The sequence below is a fragment of the Halyomorpha halys genome, unplaced genomic scaffold (assembly GCF_000696795.3).
Source record: "Halyomorpha halys isolate HHAL.00 unplaced genomic scaffold, Hhal_1.1 Scaffold111.1, whole genome shotgun sequence".
In the NCBI taxonomy this organism is placed as follows: Eukaryota; Metazoa; Arthropoda; class Insecta; order Hemiptera; family Pentatomidae; genus Halyomorpha; species Halyomorpha halys.
In genome coordinates, this window is record NW_027109684.1 from 460,621 (window position 1) to 478,046 (window position 17,426).

The following is a 17,426-nucleotide window of genomic DNA, read 5'->3' on the forward strand; positions in this document are numbered from 1 at the left end:
AGGAATTTTGTATTGAAGATGTCCTTGAAGATGGCTGGAATGGCCGAAACGTTGGACTAGTGAGAAATAAAGTGTTGAGACAGAATTGGATACAAATATTGGTTTTATTTAATAAATAATTACCTTGTCTCAAAAAATTTTGAAATGATATAATTTAAATAAAAAATATAGTTCAAAGACATTAATGTTAAAGCATATAATGAAAGAAGAAAATTTCAAAAAAGGGAAAAGTAACTATAGTTTAAAAGAAAATGACTGAAGATGAACGGATATTCCAAAACGTGGTAATAATGAAGAACGTACTATAGATGTAAAATTAATAAAAAGTATTAGAAATATGATCTTAATTCAATATACCTGAGGAAAAAATTAAAAGAAAATTCGGCGTTCAATAATTTGATTGAAAACTCTTCCTTTGTTCATAATTTTATAGTTTACTTTTACAATACCAACTCCTATTTTTCATAAATCTATTTTTATAATTTCATCTTTAGATACTTAATTTTATAAAATGACTTCACACTCTCTAGTAGGGTTCAAACTAGTTAGCATCCACTAAAAAGGTTATAGCTAACATTGTATCAAATTTTTCAGGCGCAACAAAAAAAAGTATTTTTTTTCAGTTTTGGAATATAAGAGCCTTCAATAAGGATTTAGGACTGAATCATAGTTAGCAACAGTCAGATCAGGTCATAAAGAAGCTTTTTGCGGTGAAAAATGGTTTAGTTAATTTCCGCTGTTATAAACTTTTTAGAAGGAGTCCAACAATTATAGTACAATACTATTGGATGTGAAGTAATTTTATGAAATCAAATAGCTAATGTAGAAATAGTAAAAATGGATTTATGACAGATGGCAATTGGTACGCTAAATGTTAGCTCCTAAAGAGAGCCATCTTTATATTAAGAATCCTGCGATCTTTACTCTAACTCCTATAATGACCTCGTTTAAATGTTTAAACAATTTTTTAAAAAATATTTTGTTACTTTTCAAATATTAAATAAAATAATGATTTTAAGCAATATATATTTTATTTCTATTGACAGCCCATAGTTTTCAAGAAAATAAATTCTCTAACCCGGATACCATAAAATGATCGGGGCTTCTGAATCTTAAAATGAATTATGTTTATTCTAAAAAATGGTTAGCTAAACATAAACACAGTAACTGTAAGTTTTTCTGTTACCAAATTACTGCTTTCAAATATACTTCATATGTTTAGTATTTTTATTAGAGAGCAAGTTTGTTTTATTCTATATCTTACTTCATATCGCATTGTGGTTTTTTATAAGTTGGAATCATTGCAAGACCACTGGTACCAACTTATCACTGAATATCATTGTATTGATGACCAATGTTTGATAAAGTTGTGGTATTCGAAGGTTAAGATAGAGATACACGTCAAAGGATGCATACGAATGTGTTCTGATTGAATAAATCTATATCGAATTCGCATACTATTTTCCAATTAGTACATTTAATGTTTTTTTTTTAAATTACATTTCTATGTAGTATAACTATTGTCCAAATAAGTCTTTAAGTTCAGATATAACGCGGACAATTCTGAACATTCGCCTAAGTCTTTTTAAAGATATCTGGAATTTTCTGGATTTTGATGAGAAATTCGTTCTACTCCGTAGTGACTCCAGTCAGAGCACAAAGGAATAATCAGAGGCAATTAGTAGATCTTTCATTGATGATGCACAGCGTATCACGGGTGAGTAGGATCACAGGCGTACGCTCATTGACGTAATCATAGGCACGCTCATAGGCATACGCTTTAATTTTTTTATGGGTGGGGGGCTGACACCAAAATAATTTATTTATCAATGAAAAAACGAGTATATCGTCATTGTCACCACGAAATATCCTGTAAACCATTTTCACATAAAACTTGACCTTTAATTTTTAACGAAACCTCACTAAGGAGTTGCTTTTTTGCCTGGCCAGAATATATTGACAATAATATTTGTGATAACTAATACATAGGATATGGTGCTTCCTCATCGAGTATTCAACTTAAGAATCCCTTTATTTTTTTTTTCTAATTATTTTATTACCAGATCAGCCTGGTTGACAATAACGCAATAACGTTGTTATTGTAGCAGGTTTTTTTTTTTTTAACATTTGATGATGGGGAAGAGGAGTACAATCTCGTGAAATAGACACCCCTGAAATTCTGTAACCATTGAATATAAACAATAAATATCAATCATAAAAAAAATAATAATAATAGTTATGCAGTGTAAATGTGATTAGTACTTTTATTTTATTTCATTATTATATCGGCTCAAAATTTTACTTATTTTATTTTATCCTTATTTCTTCTTGTAGATAGTTTGATTATATTTATTTCATTTATCTTTCTGTTAATATACATATAGAGATTTTATTTGTTTATTTATACTTTTTTTTTTTTTTTAATTTTGGTACGAATGTGCTTATTTATCACGATTACTTATTCCCCAAGGCTGTGCCTAAAAAAAAAAAAAAAAATAGTTATGTAATTAAGAATTAAATAATGAACAATAACAAATGTTATTTATAAAATAATTAAAATAAATCAATGACTTATACTCAAAAAATAATTTGGGAAAAAGAAAAAATATATAAATAGCAAAATATAAATTTTATAGAAGGAAGTCTTGGAACAGGCTGGGCTTCAGACCTCGCGATGATTAAATTACCTACGTTGTTAGCTACTGCAACTTTAACTGTCGGTAGCAGGTAGTGGAATTTTTTAAACCATTCTTTGTTTCGTTAAATCATCTTTCGATTTCACTAGTAGTTCGCTATGTAACTGGTTATTTCTTATAAACCAGGAGAGATATAAAATAAAGGTAATTTATCAATGTCTATTTACTACTAATATATTTATATACTTTTACAGGTGATGCTCTGAACTGCTGGGTCTGCAACAGCGATTCTGACCCCTCCTGCCACGACCCCTTCGACACGAGCGCCAATAGGAGGATTCTGACGGAGTGCGACCCCTCCAGGTACGGCAGCAGCAGGGGCCACTATGTTTGCAGGAAATATGTTAAATTAGGTAATACTAATATACATGCACCAAGGGAATATGTGTTTAGAGGGGACGGTATTCCTTAATATAAAAAAAAAATGATAAAGTTATGTTTCTTTTTCATAGTGGAGTGCAGTGTTGGGCAGAATGTAAAAAAAAAAAGGAGTAGTCGCGTTCGAATGATACATTTCAAGCAAAATAATTTTTCATATGGCGAAGTGACAGTTGTCGATGGAATTTGAAATTTTTTTTTTTAATATTTATTTATTGCTACTTACGACTGTACATTATAATATATTTAGTAAATCTGATCTAAGTTAAATTGGAGTGTTACAGGCGTGTAGAGAAACTACCCATTGGTAGCACTCTAATGACATTTTACATTAGCTGGTCTCGTGGCCATCTTCTTTTCAGGCGCCTCGGAGGATTGTCAGGAATGGACGTGGATGCAAGATTAGAAACTAAGGGGTTTGAGTGGTTAGAGAGTTTATAATGGAAGGAGTGATGATCTGGTTCGGGCTAGATCGGTTACATAGGGAACATTAAGGTCTTTATGTATTATTTTATTTGTGACAAAGTAAGGAGTATTGAGGATTTTACGAAGGATTTTGGATTGTAAGGATTGAATACGAGAGGAATTCGAAGGTTTAGTGGAGCCCCAAAGCTCAACTCCATACTGGCCTTATTAGAGTTATATAGATCAGTCTTTTCTAATGTGTTGGAAGTTTAGACCGTTTGTCTAGTAAGTGCTGTAATAGTCGAAATCGACGTGCAGTTTCCTGTCTTTTCAGTCTTGAGAATTCCAGGTTAATCGTTTGTCCAAATGTAGTCCAAGGTGTCGAATCTGTTCAACAGGGGTAAGAGTAACATCATTAAATGAAACTGTAGGGCAGTCAGTAGGTTTACGACGAAGGGTAAAGGTGATTTGTTGGAATTTATCTTAATCCTCCAATTGCGACGCCATTCTTCGAGGGCTGTAATATGGTTAAAAAAAATAAAAATATTTCTGAACAACTTTCACACTAATTCCGAACTTTATTCAAATTTTGGCCATGTTTTTGTACTATATAGTTAAACCGAGAAAAATAAATTTACACATGTGCAAACAAAAGTAGGGATTCGTATCGGATGGAATTGATATAGGACCAAATAGGTTGGTACCCGCATAATATCTAAAAATTTCAAATCGGAAAAACGGTTCGATCGAATTAAATTTGTTCCTTGATGACTTAAACGTTTAATGCGGGTTAAAATTTTCTTTTCTGATTAAATTTTTCTTTTCATTTCCTGCATGATTACTAATAGTCCAACATCATGTGGTTCCTCATGACTCAGGGACACTTCATACCTCCACACTAATAGTCCAAGAGCCTGGTGACAAGAAAGTTATTTATTTCACCCCAACTGGTTATTAGTTTAATGAAAACTATTTATAATTATCAAAATTAAGGAAACAAGTCTGGAGAGTATAGTCAGGGAAAATAAAAAATGGCGGCTGTTTCAAAATGTAAAAAAAATAATTTATTTTATTTTATTTTTTTCATTCGGAACTTCGAATCTTTGAAACTACCAACAAGACTAGAAAACCTAATAGAACATCATTTAAAGTGGAGGAAATTTTCTTAAACATGAGCTCTAGTAGAACTGTTTACGTTCAATTATTCCGGAGATATAGCTTTTTAAAAAGCAACATTTCATGAAATATATACTGAAAAATCAGTAGTTAGGGAATTTATTGTGGGATTCTTTATTTCAAGAACCATGAGACTTACAGATGTCTATTAGCACTCAAATCAAAGCTAGTTTAATGTACTATAAAGTATTGTACGACGTTTATCTTCGTAGGAGTTTTTTTAATATTTTCCAAAATAAATTCACAAAATATAGATTTCCTAGTTGTTCAAATAAAATTTTTGTTTTATGAAACTATATCATAGGAACCATTGAAATTACAGATGTTTGCCAGCAATGAAATTAAAGCTAGTTTAATGTAATATAAAGTAGTTTATAACGTTTATCTTCGTAGGAGTGGTAATTTTTATGATATATGCATATAAATATGAATTGTGCATTTGCCATTTTGTCCGAACAACTAGAAATCAAATTATTTTAGCAAAACTTCTACTCATAAAAACTACTACTACTACGAAGATAAACTTTATAAACTACTGTTTAATTAAAATAAATTTTATCTAATTTTAGTCTCTAAGCAATTTATATTTCTTTCCAAGTCCAACGTTTCGGCCAATTCGGCCACCCTCAAGGACAATTTTAGAACCACATCAATTTTAAAAAACTTTATGCAGGCTATTTTGCCCAGGTTATCAATTTCAGTCCACAATTACTCTACTTTGTCAATTTAACAAATTAAATTAAAACTTTTAATCAATCTATTATAATATTTTTCAAAATGAATGTGGTTCTAAAATTGTATTAAGATTGTCCTTAAGGATGGCCGAAACGTCGGACTTGTAAAGAAATAAAGAATGTTTTGAGATTAAAATTGGATAAAATTTATTTCGTTTAAAGTGTAAAGGTTAGTTATAAACTACTTTACAGCACATTAAACTACCTTAACTTTAATTTGAGTGCTAATAGACATTTATACGTTTCATGGTTCCTGTAATATAGATTTCCCCACAATACTGATTTTTCAGTACGTATTTTATGAAATATTGTGTTTCGGGAACTAATGAATGTAAATAGCTATATTAGGACTCATATTTTAGCAAATTTGTTTAACTAACTACTGATATTTCAGTACGTTCCATACAACATTTTCATGAAATGTTGCTTTTTAAAAAGCTTATCTCGAGAAATATTGGACGTAAATAGCTCTATTAGAGCTTAAATTTTAGAAAATGTACTCTACTTTAAATAATGTTCTGTTAGGTTTTCTCGTGATGTAGGTAGTTTTAAAGATTTCGTACTCGTAATGAAAAATTATTCATTTTTAACGTTTTGGAAAAGCCACCATTTTTTATTCCTGTTTAATATACTTGGCAATCTAAGGAAAATTGTGGTGATTCTAATTATATTTTTTTTATACTTGCTAGTGATAATTATCCCACTAAACGTTGCCACGCGACAGAAGACAAAAAAGTACGACTCCTACGCTCCTGACCCCGCTCACTTGCTCCCTGTTCTCATTAATTTATTCAGTTAATGAGTTTCTTACTGCAATTAGTCCACGTAGGAGTCCCGTTATTAGCAAGGTCATCTTTAATAATTTAATTCCATCAAATGAATGTTTTAAAAAAAATATCATTAATAAAAGAAATTGAATGTCAATAATGACATTACTCATTAACCATGAATTGTTAGAGTGGTCGTATTAACCTCTGCTTCTGGAATGGGTAGGGTCCCTTCATATTATGCGGGCAGTCGATTTAAATTCCACCTTCATGTAGTCAAGGATATTATTAAGAAAGGAAATGAAAAATTCAAAATATTAGCAACAATAATTAATTTTCATTACTTTATATTTGATTATTTTATGAAGAGGCTTGTCAATATAGACACTTCTTTTTAAATTTCTTTTTCTTATTTTTATTTATATTAGGCAGCTAATTACATATATTTCAACATTAATGATTTGTCATTGGAGAGTCACAGCTAAAGGGGAAAAAAAGGCAAATTATCGGTCATTTGTCTTGTTACTCTTGCCCAGCCACTCTTTGTGTGCATTTCATCTTCCTAAGCTTTACTATAAACCCTTTCATTTGTACACTTTCTTCAGGCTAAATGTACTACTTCTTAGGTCGAACCAAAATTAGTAGAATTCAGTCCAATTTTCAATCTATAAGGGCATTTTGTGTTTTTAAAATATAGAATTCACACTAATTGGGATTCAATTCCACCAATTGAATAATAAAGAAAAGAAAATGCGAAGATATGAATTAATTTAAAAAAAAAAAAATTTTTTTTAGGTTGGGTTATGGTCACTTGCAGAACCGTTCACTGAAACCAATGAGACATCCCACTTAGTTATCCCATGTATACATCCAAGCAATGTGAAAAAATACGTAGTTTGTTTACCATAGGGAAGAAATGTTTATCAGCTACTAGGCTACAAAAACCAACTTTCTCATAGGAATACCTCAATTTGTGAAGGGTCGAAGTAAAATTGTAATTGGTTTTCTGTTATTATTTATTTTATTATTTGAAAATAATCTTTATTCATTTATTTTTTTTTACTATCTACTAGTACTAGTAATTATTATTAGAGTTCTTAATTTATTTTTCATGGATGTTAAAATTTTAGCCAATTGGATGTTTTTATTTGTTTTAATAATTGTTATTGGATGTTTTAATTTTTTGAAATTATCCACAACTTTTGGTTCCTTCCCACTTTCACAAAATAAGAACTTGAAGTACAACTAAATAATTATTTGCATTTATTATAAATGCAAATGTTTTAGGGTTCCTTCAGGTTCCATTAATTCCATGGCCTTATAATGCCACAAGGCGATCAAAGGGAGACGACTCAGTAAAAGCATACATTTCATGTATTATGTATGAATGATGTACTAATTTATTTTAATGAAGGGTACAAAAAAAAAAAATCTAGAATAAATTGTAGGACAGAATATTTTCCCAAAATGTAAATTTTCGATATAATCTGACAACCAAGCTACTATATTTTTAAGTTATTAGGAGAAACAATGGAAAAAGGGGAGACTAAATAATGAAACCTAACTTCGTAGAAGTAAGTATCCACGGTTGTCTAGACCTGCAAAACCGGAAAAAGTCAGGGAATCCGAGAAATAACCTAGAAGACTGTTGTGGTGGGAAAATTACAAACAAATGTCGAGAATTATTAGGTAGGAAATTACCAATTAAATTATTTATCTATCCAACACTCCAAACAAATCCTCAATAAAACTAGGCAGTCTTGATATCAGGATCTACTGGTGACCTGGGCTGGCCTATCACTATGAAGAACTACTATTATAAAGATTTTTTTTTTCCAGTTGGTGAAGAAAAGAAGAAAGTTGTAGACAGGAACTGCGTTTCAGTCTCCGACCAAGACCACGAAGGACCTTGCTCAGCTCAAAGCCTCGGGAATCCTTCACAGCTTGAATCCTGCCACACTTGCAATACCAATGAGTGCAACTCCGCTCCGGGCTTGGCTATAGCATCTGTCTTCACGCTCCTACCAACTCTTTTGATTGCTATCAAACACTTTTAATCAACCACAGATCTTTTTATAAAATTTGAACCAAACTAATTAATAGTTATACTAGCAGTTACACTATCATGCTTGGTTGTGAATTTGTTATTTATAAATAGTTTTTTATTTATTAATTTTGTTAATATACTGATTTCAGCAATATTTTCCATATACTAACTCATATTTTCAAGTTTTTAAACCACCATAATTTTCATGGTTCCTATGCCACTAAACTATAAAAATACTAATTTATTAAATTTTCTGACAGTATGTACCAAAAAATAACCATTAGTTTTTTACTCAGGACTAACCAAAAGTAAGTTTTTTTTATTTAGTTAATATGGCGAGTGTTGCTGACCTGTAGATTATTTTAAATGTACAAAAACTAAGTATATATTAAGTAATAGTCACATCATTAATAAATGTGCCTTATCAATTATCCGTCCAATTTTGTATATAATCATATATATATATATGTCGCCATAACCAAGTAAATCATTGGTTTAGTTGTTATTAAATAAAATTTTGATGATTTAATCTGAAAATCTACAAAAATTCAAAGTATCCCTTCAATACAATTCCCTTAAAGATCAGAATGATTTTTTTTCCTGTTTGTGTCGTAATTCCCACTCATGATAGTTGACAACACATACAGCATCAGTGAAGCTATCACTTGAACTCCCATATGAATATCCCTTGACAGACAAACAAGAAAACTATTATTTAGAGATTTAATCAAATAAATAACTGACTCATAAACTGGAAAAAATAATTTAATTAAAAAATAAATGATCATAATAATATTTAATTATAAAAAATAAATAATTACAGAGTTCATAGGAGAATGTCTTGCATTATTGCAGGCAGTTGTATTTTATATGTTGTAAGCCATTGCACCATTAACTGCAGATAATTGGGAATAGAATTTTGTAAAACTGTTTTTAAGAAAACTATCTATTGATTCCAATTGTAGTTTGCTATGCAATCGGCTATTTCTAATTAACCAAGAGGCATCTACTGTGTTCCCACATATTTTTGTGTTTTAATTATTTCTGAAATTGAAATTGTTTTTATTCAGTGTTCAACCTTATTAACATTAACAGTAAAAAGTTGTAAAAAATTTAATTTTTCCATTTTGCCATTTTTCCAACTAATTGTCAACCTTTGGATTAGGCTTACTGTCACTGTGTGAACAGAAGACTACCTCACCATCTCACTTCTGTAATATTACTACCAAAATAGAACACTATTGCCATATAAATGACTCTGAAAGCAATACAGGTTTATAGATTTCATAACACACACATACCTATTATTACCATTTTGTTTAATCTGCTAGCAAATAGAGTATATACATATAAAATATATTTTTGTATATTAATTAAGAGAGTAGTAAATAAGCACATCTTATAATAAATTTTTAAGAGAAAATACAACCATAAATTTTAGAGCAAAATTGACACTAAATTTATTATAATTAAAAATAAATTGGAACAAGAACGATACTGCAGCAGAAAAGCGACAGAAGAGTCTAAACAGGAAAAGAAAATACCAAACCAAAGTACCAGAGGAAGCAATTCATTTGTCAATATGGTCCTTAATTTATGAGGATCCATGGAAAGACTTGATGATGATTGTCAGTCATTTGTAACAGTATCATGAGTTAAAAATAAACTTATTCTTTCTTCGCAAACTCAAATAATAAATCTCAGCCCTGTGGTAATGGGCAGTGATAATAATTATTTAATAATTTAACACTTCTAATACAATACAAAATTAAAATTAATAAAAAATAAATAGAATAAATTTAATTATACACTGGTCAAAAGGGTTGAAGAAAAGTTATTAACATGGTAACCAACGGACATAATCCACCTTATGGGTTTCCACTTACTTCATACATCAAGACAGAACCAATTAAGTAAAAGATGGACTAAGAACAAACAGTATATAATGAGAAAGAGGAATTAAGAATAAGAATAAACAAATCAAATAATCCATTGAGGAAAAAATAGAAACAACACTTACCATTATGTTATCAGAGTGACCCTAACATAAAATTGTGTCATCAGAAGTAATAGCCACTAAAAGGGACCAACACAATACAAACATTTAAACTGATACTGTATGAAAAATTTATTGAGAACAAAAGGCACAATTCTTTTAAAATTAAGATGAGCTGTGCTCAGAAGATTATATTACCATCTTGGTGGTTTTGTTGAACATGTTACATAAATACAACTTTATTAACTTATTTCAAACTTTTCAATCTCTGGGTAGAATCAGTGATGACTGTTAAAAAAAAAAATTATTATTCATAATAAATAAAAAAATTATTAGCACAGTGAAAACACACTGCAAAGAAGAAAATTTGAGTAAAGTTAAAAACTGAAACTGAGCCAGAAAAACGTACAAGTTTGTAGTGTCACATTAAACGCTTACTTTAACATACTAGGACTGAAACTGGTAAGAACATGAAGGTTGTGCGGGTTGGAGTGTAAGTACAGAACGTAGTGGATTCAATTTCCACCTGGGGCAGTTAAAATTTATTTTTTGGCAGTCCCAAAAAATGAATCTTGACACTCCCACCTGGGTAGGTATGTGGCAGAAATGCTGGTAGCCACCAGGGCTTGGCAAAAAGGACCAGGAGGCCCACTTGCTGGACTAGTTCCCCCACCAATACTGGAACTGGTAGTAGTGGAGAGAATAGTCCTAATGGTCCTTTGATCCAACTTCTCGGGGCTACTTAGAGATTACTGCCAGAGTAGTACTAACCAGAGTTCTTGGACCACTGAGAAATACATGTTAACTGCCCTTAGAAGGAATAGAACTCATATCATTTAGATCCAAATACTCTGGAACCCTCACCCAATGTGCTTGGCCATTATGGCCTCTTAAAAGAACTGGGTGGAGCTTGATTTAGCCCTACACTTTATTTCAAATAGAGCTAGTACAAAAGTATAAAAGCTCATGAGAAGAGTTTGGCAGCACATATTTTATGGGGAATCATTGTTGAAAATGATATATTGTTACTTTAACTGATGTTTTAGTGATCGTTGAAAGCTATATACTAAATAATTGATTTAAGTGACTCAGAATGTATTTTTAAACAACCACATTACCAAATATTTCCAATAGGGCTCCCCTTTGATCCAAGTCAGGAGATGGGGTGGATCGTGATGGTTTAATTTCTGGCTTAGTGGGCCACTTGGCTCAATGAGTTGAGAACCACTGCTATAGATATAAAAGCAAAATACAGTGTGACCAACTCCAAATGGACAGACCATAAACCATTGTGGTTCAACAACAGACCTCAAGATGGCTGTATGTAAGTCTTTTTATATCCTGACTTCTAAAATACAACTACAAACCTATAAGAAGAAGAATCTAAGAACATTGAAAACAATAATCATTTAAGAAGTTGCTTTTATTGGAAAGACTTTTTAATTAAAAAACAAATGATACCAATTCAACAAAGATAAATTCAAAAAATGTAAAAAAAAAAAAAAAAAAATTGTTCATGAAACTAAATGGAAAGACATTTTATTTTATTCTTTACATAACTTTATTGCTATTAAAACAAGAACATATGTTACATTAGGTAATAAATTATTTTATATCTATAACAATGTTTTCAAAAATTTTAATATATATATTTATATATGTTTATACATATATAATTTGAGAATGGATTGTACAGTCAGTTTTAGGTTATTTGTGAGATATGAGCTCTATTTAATAGACACAATTTTTACATTCATACACACATGTATATATATATACATATCACTCTGATTGTATATATATATATATATTTATTTTAAAAATTTTATTTCTTTATTGGAAAACTTATAAATAGGATGTAAAAAAAAAAAAATTATAACTGAATTCATTTTTTATTTCCTAAATTTACTATAATTTGAATACTTTAAAATAATATGACTATATAAAAACTACATCATTAATTATTTAGACAATGTTTGTTTTATTGTATTAAGAAAAGAATAAATATGAAAGGACAAGGAATAGTCCTTGTTTCAACGGGTGTTGGCATTCGGGCTTATCTTAACTTACCTTTTTCTTTACTTTTCTTTTTTTTTTTCTTTTTTTTTGACTAAAACAATAACAATTGTGTGATGAGGGTATACGAGACAAAATATTAATTCTGTCATATTTTAAAACAGTATTTTTTAATACTTTATTCATTGAATACCACTTAAAATATTGGCCCCTACATTGAAACAATGAGACTTTGTCCCAACTACATGTGTCCACTATGTTTAACAATCATAAATTTATTTAACAGAATCATAGTGTTCACATGAAATAAAATCTTTATATTAAAAACTTTTTTTTTTATTATATATAATTTTAGTCAAATTACATTTGACAACCTGCTAATATTTATTAATTTCTTCTTTTTTATCCATTTCATTTTTATTAAATGATGTTAATAATATTTATAAATATTTTAAAAAACTATTCCCTGAAGAGTACCTCACAACACGATTTACAATACCGAGGAGAGGCATCTTTTTTTTTAGATGACCTCTAACGGTATTTACAAATGATTAATAGGTTACAAAATACTACAGCTGAAAAAGTTCAATGCCTATGCAATTAAACAAATCAAAGGAAGAGGTAATTAATAAAAAGGAATGGTACCTGTCTGTTGGTGTTTATTTTTTTATACATAATTTAATTAATATATGACCTATTTTTATGATATGAACAATATTGCATTATCTAAAATTGAATTCGAGAACTCGCTACAAGAATTGAATCAATCAGATGAATACAATTTTTTTAAACGTACAAGACGCATTCCATCAATCTGATCCGCTACTAGATTAAGCTAACTAATATTAAGTTAAATATTTCTTCAACTCACCACAGAATTCACACAATTAAAAATTATCATATTATAATTTCTGAACATGATCGTAATTGTAACAAGTGCTGAAATATTGTAAAAAAAAAATATTAAAACCTGATATAATTGACATATGCTAATTCCTATAGTCCTAATTAGAGATTAAAAAGAACATAATCATCAAATTTAACGTAAAGATGTAACGATAGCACAATTCCTTCTTGCAGCGAGGACTTGAGTTCATTAGTTATGAATTTCTCATAAAATCTGAGATAATAATTTAATTTGTCTCTCGGCCAGACTAATAATAATCCACCATTCCAAGTTGATTTGCTCCAATGACAAATCTTTTGATATTATTTTAAGACTATTGTGATGATCAATGATGCCTACTGTAACTACCCCTCTAAATTATTAGCTTCAATTGCTATCGAAAAATCTTTACTTTAATCAAAGAAAAGATTTTTTCATCTTCTTATTAAGAATTTTAAGAAAATTTCAATAGTAAAACAATAATGTGATTGGCCCAAATATTCTAAGATCTCAAGTTTTAAAATATCTCTTAAAAGAGTCATATATCAAGAAACATCATACCATCCTCTTTTTATTTATTTATAATATTTAAAATTTTTTTTTCTTTTTTATTCTTTTAATGCACCAAACACTTCTCACTACATCACAGATAACACATTATTCATCCGCCACCATGGCAACAACCATATTCCATTTGTTATTCATGTATAGGCCATATGTTAATTACATTCCACCTTTTACAATTTTTTTTTTGTTTTTTTTATACAAAAGGAATTAAAGTTAATTTTAGTAAACATTGTCCAATATCACATCACAATTAAAGTAAGTTTGAGTCCTTACAAGAAGGTTTCATTTAGTTCTTATATTGACAATTAACGTATCAATAATTTATTTATTTTAGTTCTGTTTTTTTAATTATTTTATAAATAAAATGTAAAATGATTAGAGAGATTTAACGATGATAGAAGAAGATGCATGTTTCGTTTAGGAAGATGACGTAATCACTATAGTTTTGAAGGCTCGATATCTTGAAGAGATATGATACTCGCTCGTCAATAGACCCATGAGACTGGGATCCATTGTGGGGTTGAGTGAACACGTTCGATCGCTCGCTCAAGAGAAGCAATCGTCTCATCTATATCATTGTTTACAATTGTCAAATCAAAGTAATGACCATAGGCTTGCCGCAGTAACTCTGATTCCTTTGCCAGTCTCTCTAAGCTTCCATCGAACTGCAATAAATTAGCTCTATTAATTTCTTCCAATATACACTTAATTAACAAATAAAAATTAATCAACATAACTTATAACACTGTTGGAAGGGTTGTTGATAGACAATGACAATGCACACATTCAACATAATATCTATATTGAAATACCAAAGAAGAACTATTGACTACATTGTAGCAGAAAAAAATTATTTTTAAAATGTTCTTCATACTAGACGTTTTTTCTTATTATTATATAAGGAATTTTTGCGAAAACTCCTTCCTATTAATGTCCTTATTTCATACATTTTTACATATTTCAGAGTGACTGAAGAGTTATTTTTTATTTATTTATTTTTTTTAATCATGTTCACTCCATACTTATTATGAATTCATTGGGTCATTATTATTAATTCACTAATTGTAAATTTACATCATTATTATTAACTTCATAAGTTCTTTAAATTATTTTTTATTTATTTTTATTTTTTACTTTATTTTCATTTTAGTATTTTTTAATTAAATTGATGGTTTTATTGTATTCGTGTATCATTTTATTTTATTTTATCCTTTGGCTGCTTTTTTGTTTTAGCGATCCTTTATATATATATATATATATTCATAAAATCGTATCTTGGGGGGGGAGGGGGAGGATTATAATTTGGTAAAATTTGGTTTTTTTTTTTCCAAATTTCAATTCAAATGAGTAAGTTTCACTTTAAAATTGAGTAGTAAGGGTACATTTAAGAATTGTATAATGATTAAAAACTAAAAATAATGGTCTATGCATATTAACAAAAGCACCAGAAAGTGGAAAGATAAAATAGATTTCTACTGACGACTCATTCAAAATTAATATGGATAATAATGATAATAATTTATTTATTTGTTTATGGGGCAACTCCATACAAATAGAGTTAGCCTGTGAAATACATAAAATAGATAAATTAATATGAATAAAAGAAGTGCAATTAAATGTATCTCAAATAAAAATAAGTAACTTGAAAAATATTAATGTTTAGAAATAACTATAAAGACTAAGTAATATTTAAAAACTTACATCAGCGAGGTTATTGAGGTGGGGAGCTGCAATGAAGACAACAAATGGCGCAAACTCTGATGTCCTCAACATTTTCAGAGCTTGTGGTTCAACATCAAGTATTGCTACTCGACCTTCACCGTGGATTTTTCTTATTGTTTCTAATTTTGTACCATACATGGCTTCCTCATGACTTCCTAAATAAATTAGAAATAAACTTAAGTACATTGACTTTGTATTTATTTTACAAGAAATGTTAAGACTCTGACTACAACAAAAATCATACATTGAAAGTTTTACTTTCCATGATTGAAAATTTTTAAATAATGAAAATGTTTTGTTCAAAAGGATAGAACTTGGAAAAAAAAAAAACTCTTAATAGAGTCTTAAGAGTGGTGATTCAATTTTGTTTTAGATTTAAAACTCATATAAAATTTAAACATTGAATATTACAGATATCATAATCGATTTATCATTAATCAAACATATTGTAATCTTTAAAGAAATACCAGTCATTAAAAATCATTAAGAGTTAATAATGATCTTTTTTCTATTTAAAAAAAAAAAAGTCAAACTAACCATATTCTAAATATTCATTAGCGGCTATATCAGCCATCATTTCATCATTTGAGACAAAATAATAATTTCTCCCATTTTCTTCTTCATTTCTAGGAGGCCTCGTTGTATCTGGAAAAAAAGTAGAATTTAATAAAGAAAATTATTAAATTTATATCATAAAAAATAACAATTATAAAAAGAAATATATAACTATTGGCCTTAATGGTAATCCGGTATAATATAATGCCAAATTCCTATGTTTCCAAAATATTCTAAAGGTATAAAAAACATTATATAGTAACTAGTGAGGGAACCAATAGGCAAAAAATTGACCAATATCAAGCAAAAGCCTTTTGGAGATTGATATCACAATGGTGATCATGATTCCTATAAGAATAGATCATAACCAAAATAAGTATTCATAAGAAACTAAGAAATAATCTACTTGATATTACTAAAAATTACCTTCTAAATGCTCTTATCATTTTGTCAGATAAAAGATTTATATTGATCATCCGATAATAGATGGGAGAGTAAGAAAGCCATGTCATTGATAAAGTGACCAAAAGGAAGCAATCAATCCTATTTTCCCATTTAATTAAAAACAAATAGTTTTTCCTTTAAATGTCATTTATTTAAAAAAGCTATATGAAGTTAAATACACCATTTAACCCGTCATTGGTCACTGCGTGAGAATTTCTCTCAAGTTAATCGTTTTTCGGGTCTGGGAGCTGCTACAGGAAGACTGTGGTTCCTATCTTCCTGGAATCTGTAGTTCACAGTCTCTTCCTTCTATACCTCAATCATTCCCACTCTAACAGCTCTGAGTAAGATTCCAGCCTTCTTTCCCTGACAATATACCCTTCTCATGAGACATTATCTCATGCATGCTGCTATTTTTATAAGGCTGCTATAAAAATATACAAGTTGTGAGAATTGTTCTCACGTATGCCAAGTGTATTGAATCCATAAAAAAAATTTTTTCTTGAGGGAAAAATTAGAAGAACTCAGGTTTAAAGAGGCAGAAACTTCATAAGATACATATTATTTACTATGCATTGTATTTCGATACTATAAGTGTACATTAGGGTGATCCTTACAACAAGCAACAATATAATTTACAAATAGGATACATAGTGAATAAATTGGCTAAGAATTGACTTGTAGGTATATGATAAAGTTGAGAAGAATATGACAATTGACAAAAGCCAGTACTACGCATTTGAGCCTAGTCTAGCTTTTACAGACTTAAGCCATAACCCTATCTATCAGTTAAAAAAGGTACCATAAATTCTCTAAAACACCACTAGAGGCCGCTAAGGTTGCACTGTCTAAGAAGAAAGCTTTATAACCAACTTTATAAACCACTGAAGAGGGCTGGAAGCGCGCGATCGTGGTGCCACTACTCAAGCCTGGGAAGAAAGGTGACTCCCCAGAGCATTATCGCCCGATCAGCCTCCTCTCGCACATGAGCAAGGTCTTCGAGCGACTCCTACATCACCACCTCATGGAGCACTGCA

The 17,426-nt window shown here is 29.7% G+C and overlaps 2 protein-coding genes across 12 annotated transcripts in view; one reads left to right on the forward strand and one right to left on the reverse strand.

Annotated features, from left to right (window-relative positions):
* LOC106677902 (UPAR/Ly6 domain-containing protein crok) overlaps positions 1-8,732 on the forward strand; it is a 10,200-nt gene extending 1,468 nt beyond the window's left edge. The window contains exons 2-3 of the mRNA XM_014416097.2: positions 2,891-3,049; positions 7,996-8,732. Of these exons, the coding sequence (XP_014271583.1) occupies positions 2,891-3,049; positions 7,996-8,213 (377 nt within the window). The 3' untranslated portion in view covers positions 8,214-8,732. The remainder of the gene's footprint in view (positions 1-2,890; positions 3,050-7,995) is intronic.
* A 3,546-nt stretch (positions 8,733-12,278) lies between these two features.
* The window catches only part of CASK (peripheral plasma membrane protein CASK), a 934,116-nt gene continuing 928,968 nt past the window's right edge, over positions 12,279-17,426 (reverse strand). For all 11 annotated transcript variants that reach the window (XM_067047816.1, XM_067047817.1, XM_067047813.1 and 8 more), the window contains 3 exons: positions 15,928-16,035; positions 15,370-15,545; positions 12,279-14,333 (listed from right to left, as the gene is read on the reverse strand). In XM_067047816.1, the coding sequence (XP_066903917.1) occupies positions 14,154-14,333; positions 15,370-15,545; positions 15,928-16,035 (464 nt within the window). In that variant the 3' untranslated portion in view covers positions 12,279-14,153. The remainder of the gene's footprint in view (positions 14,334-15,369; positions 15,546-15,927; positions 16,036-17,426) is intronic.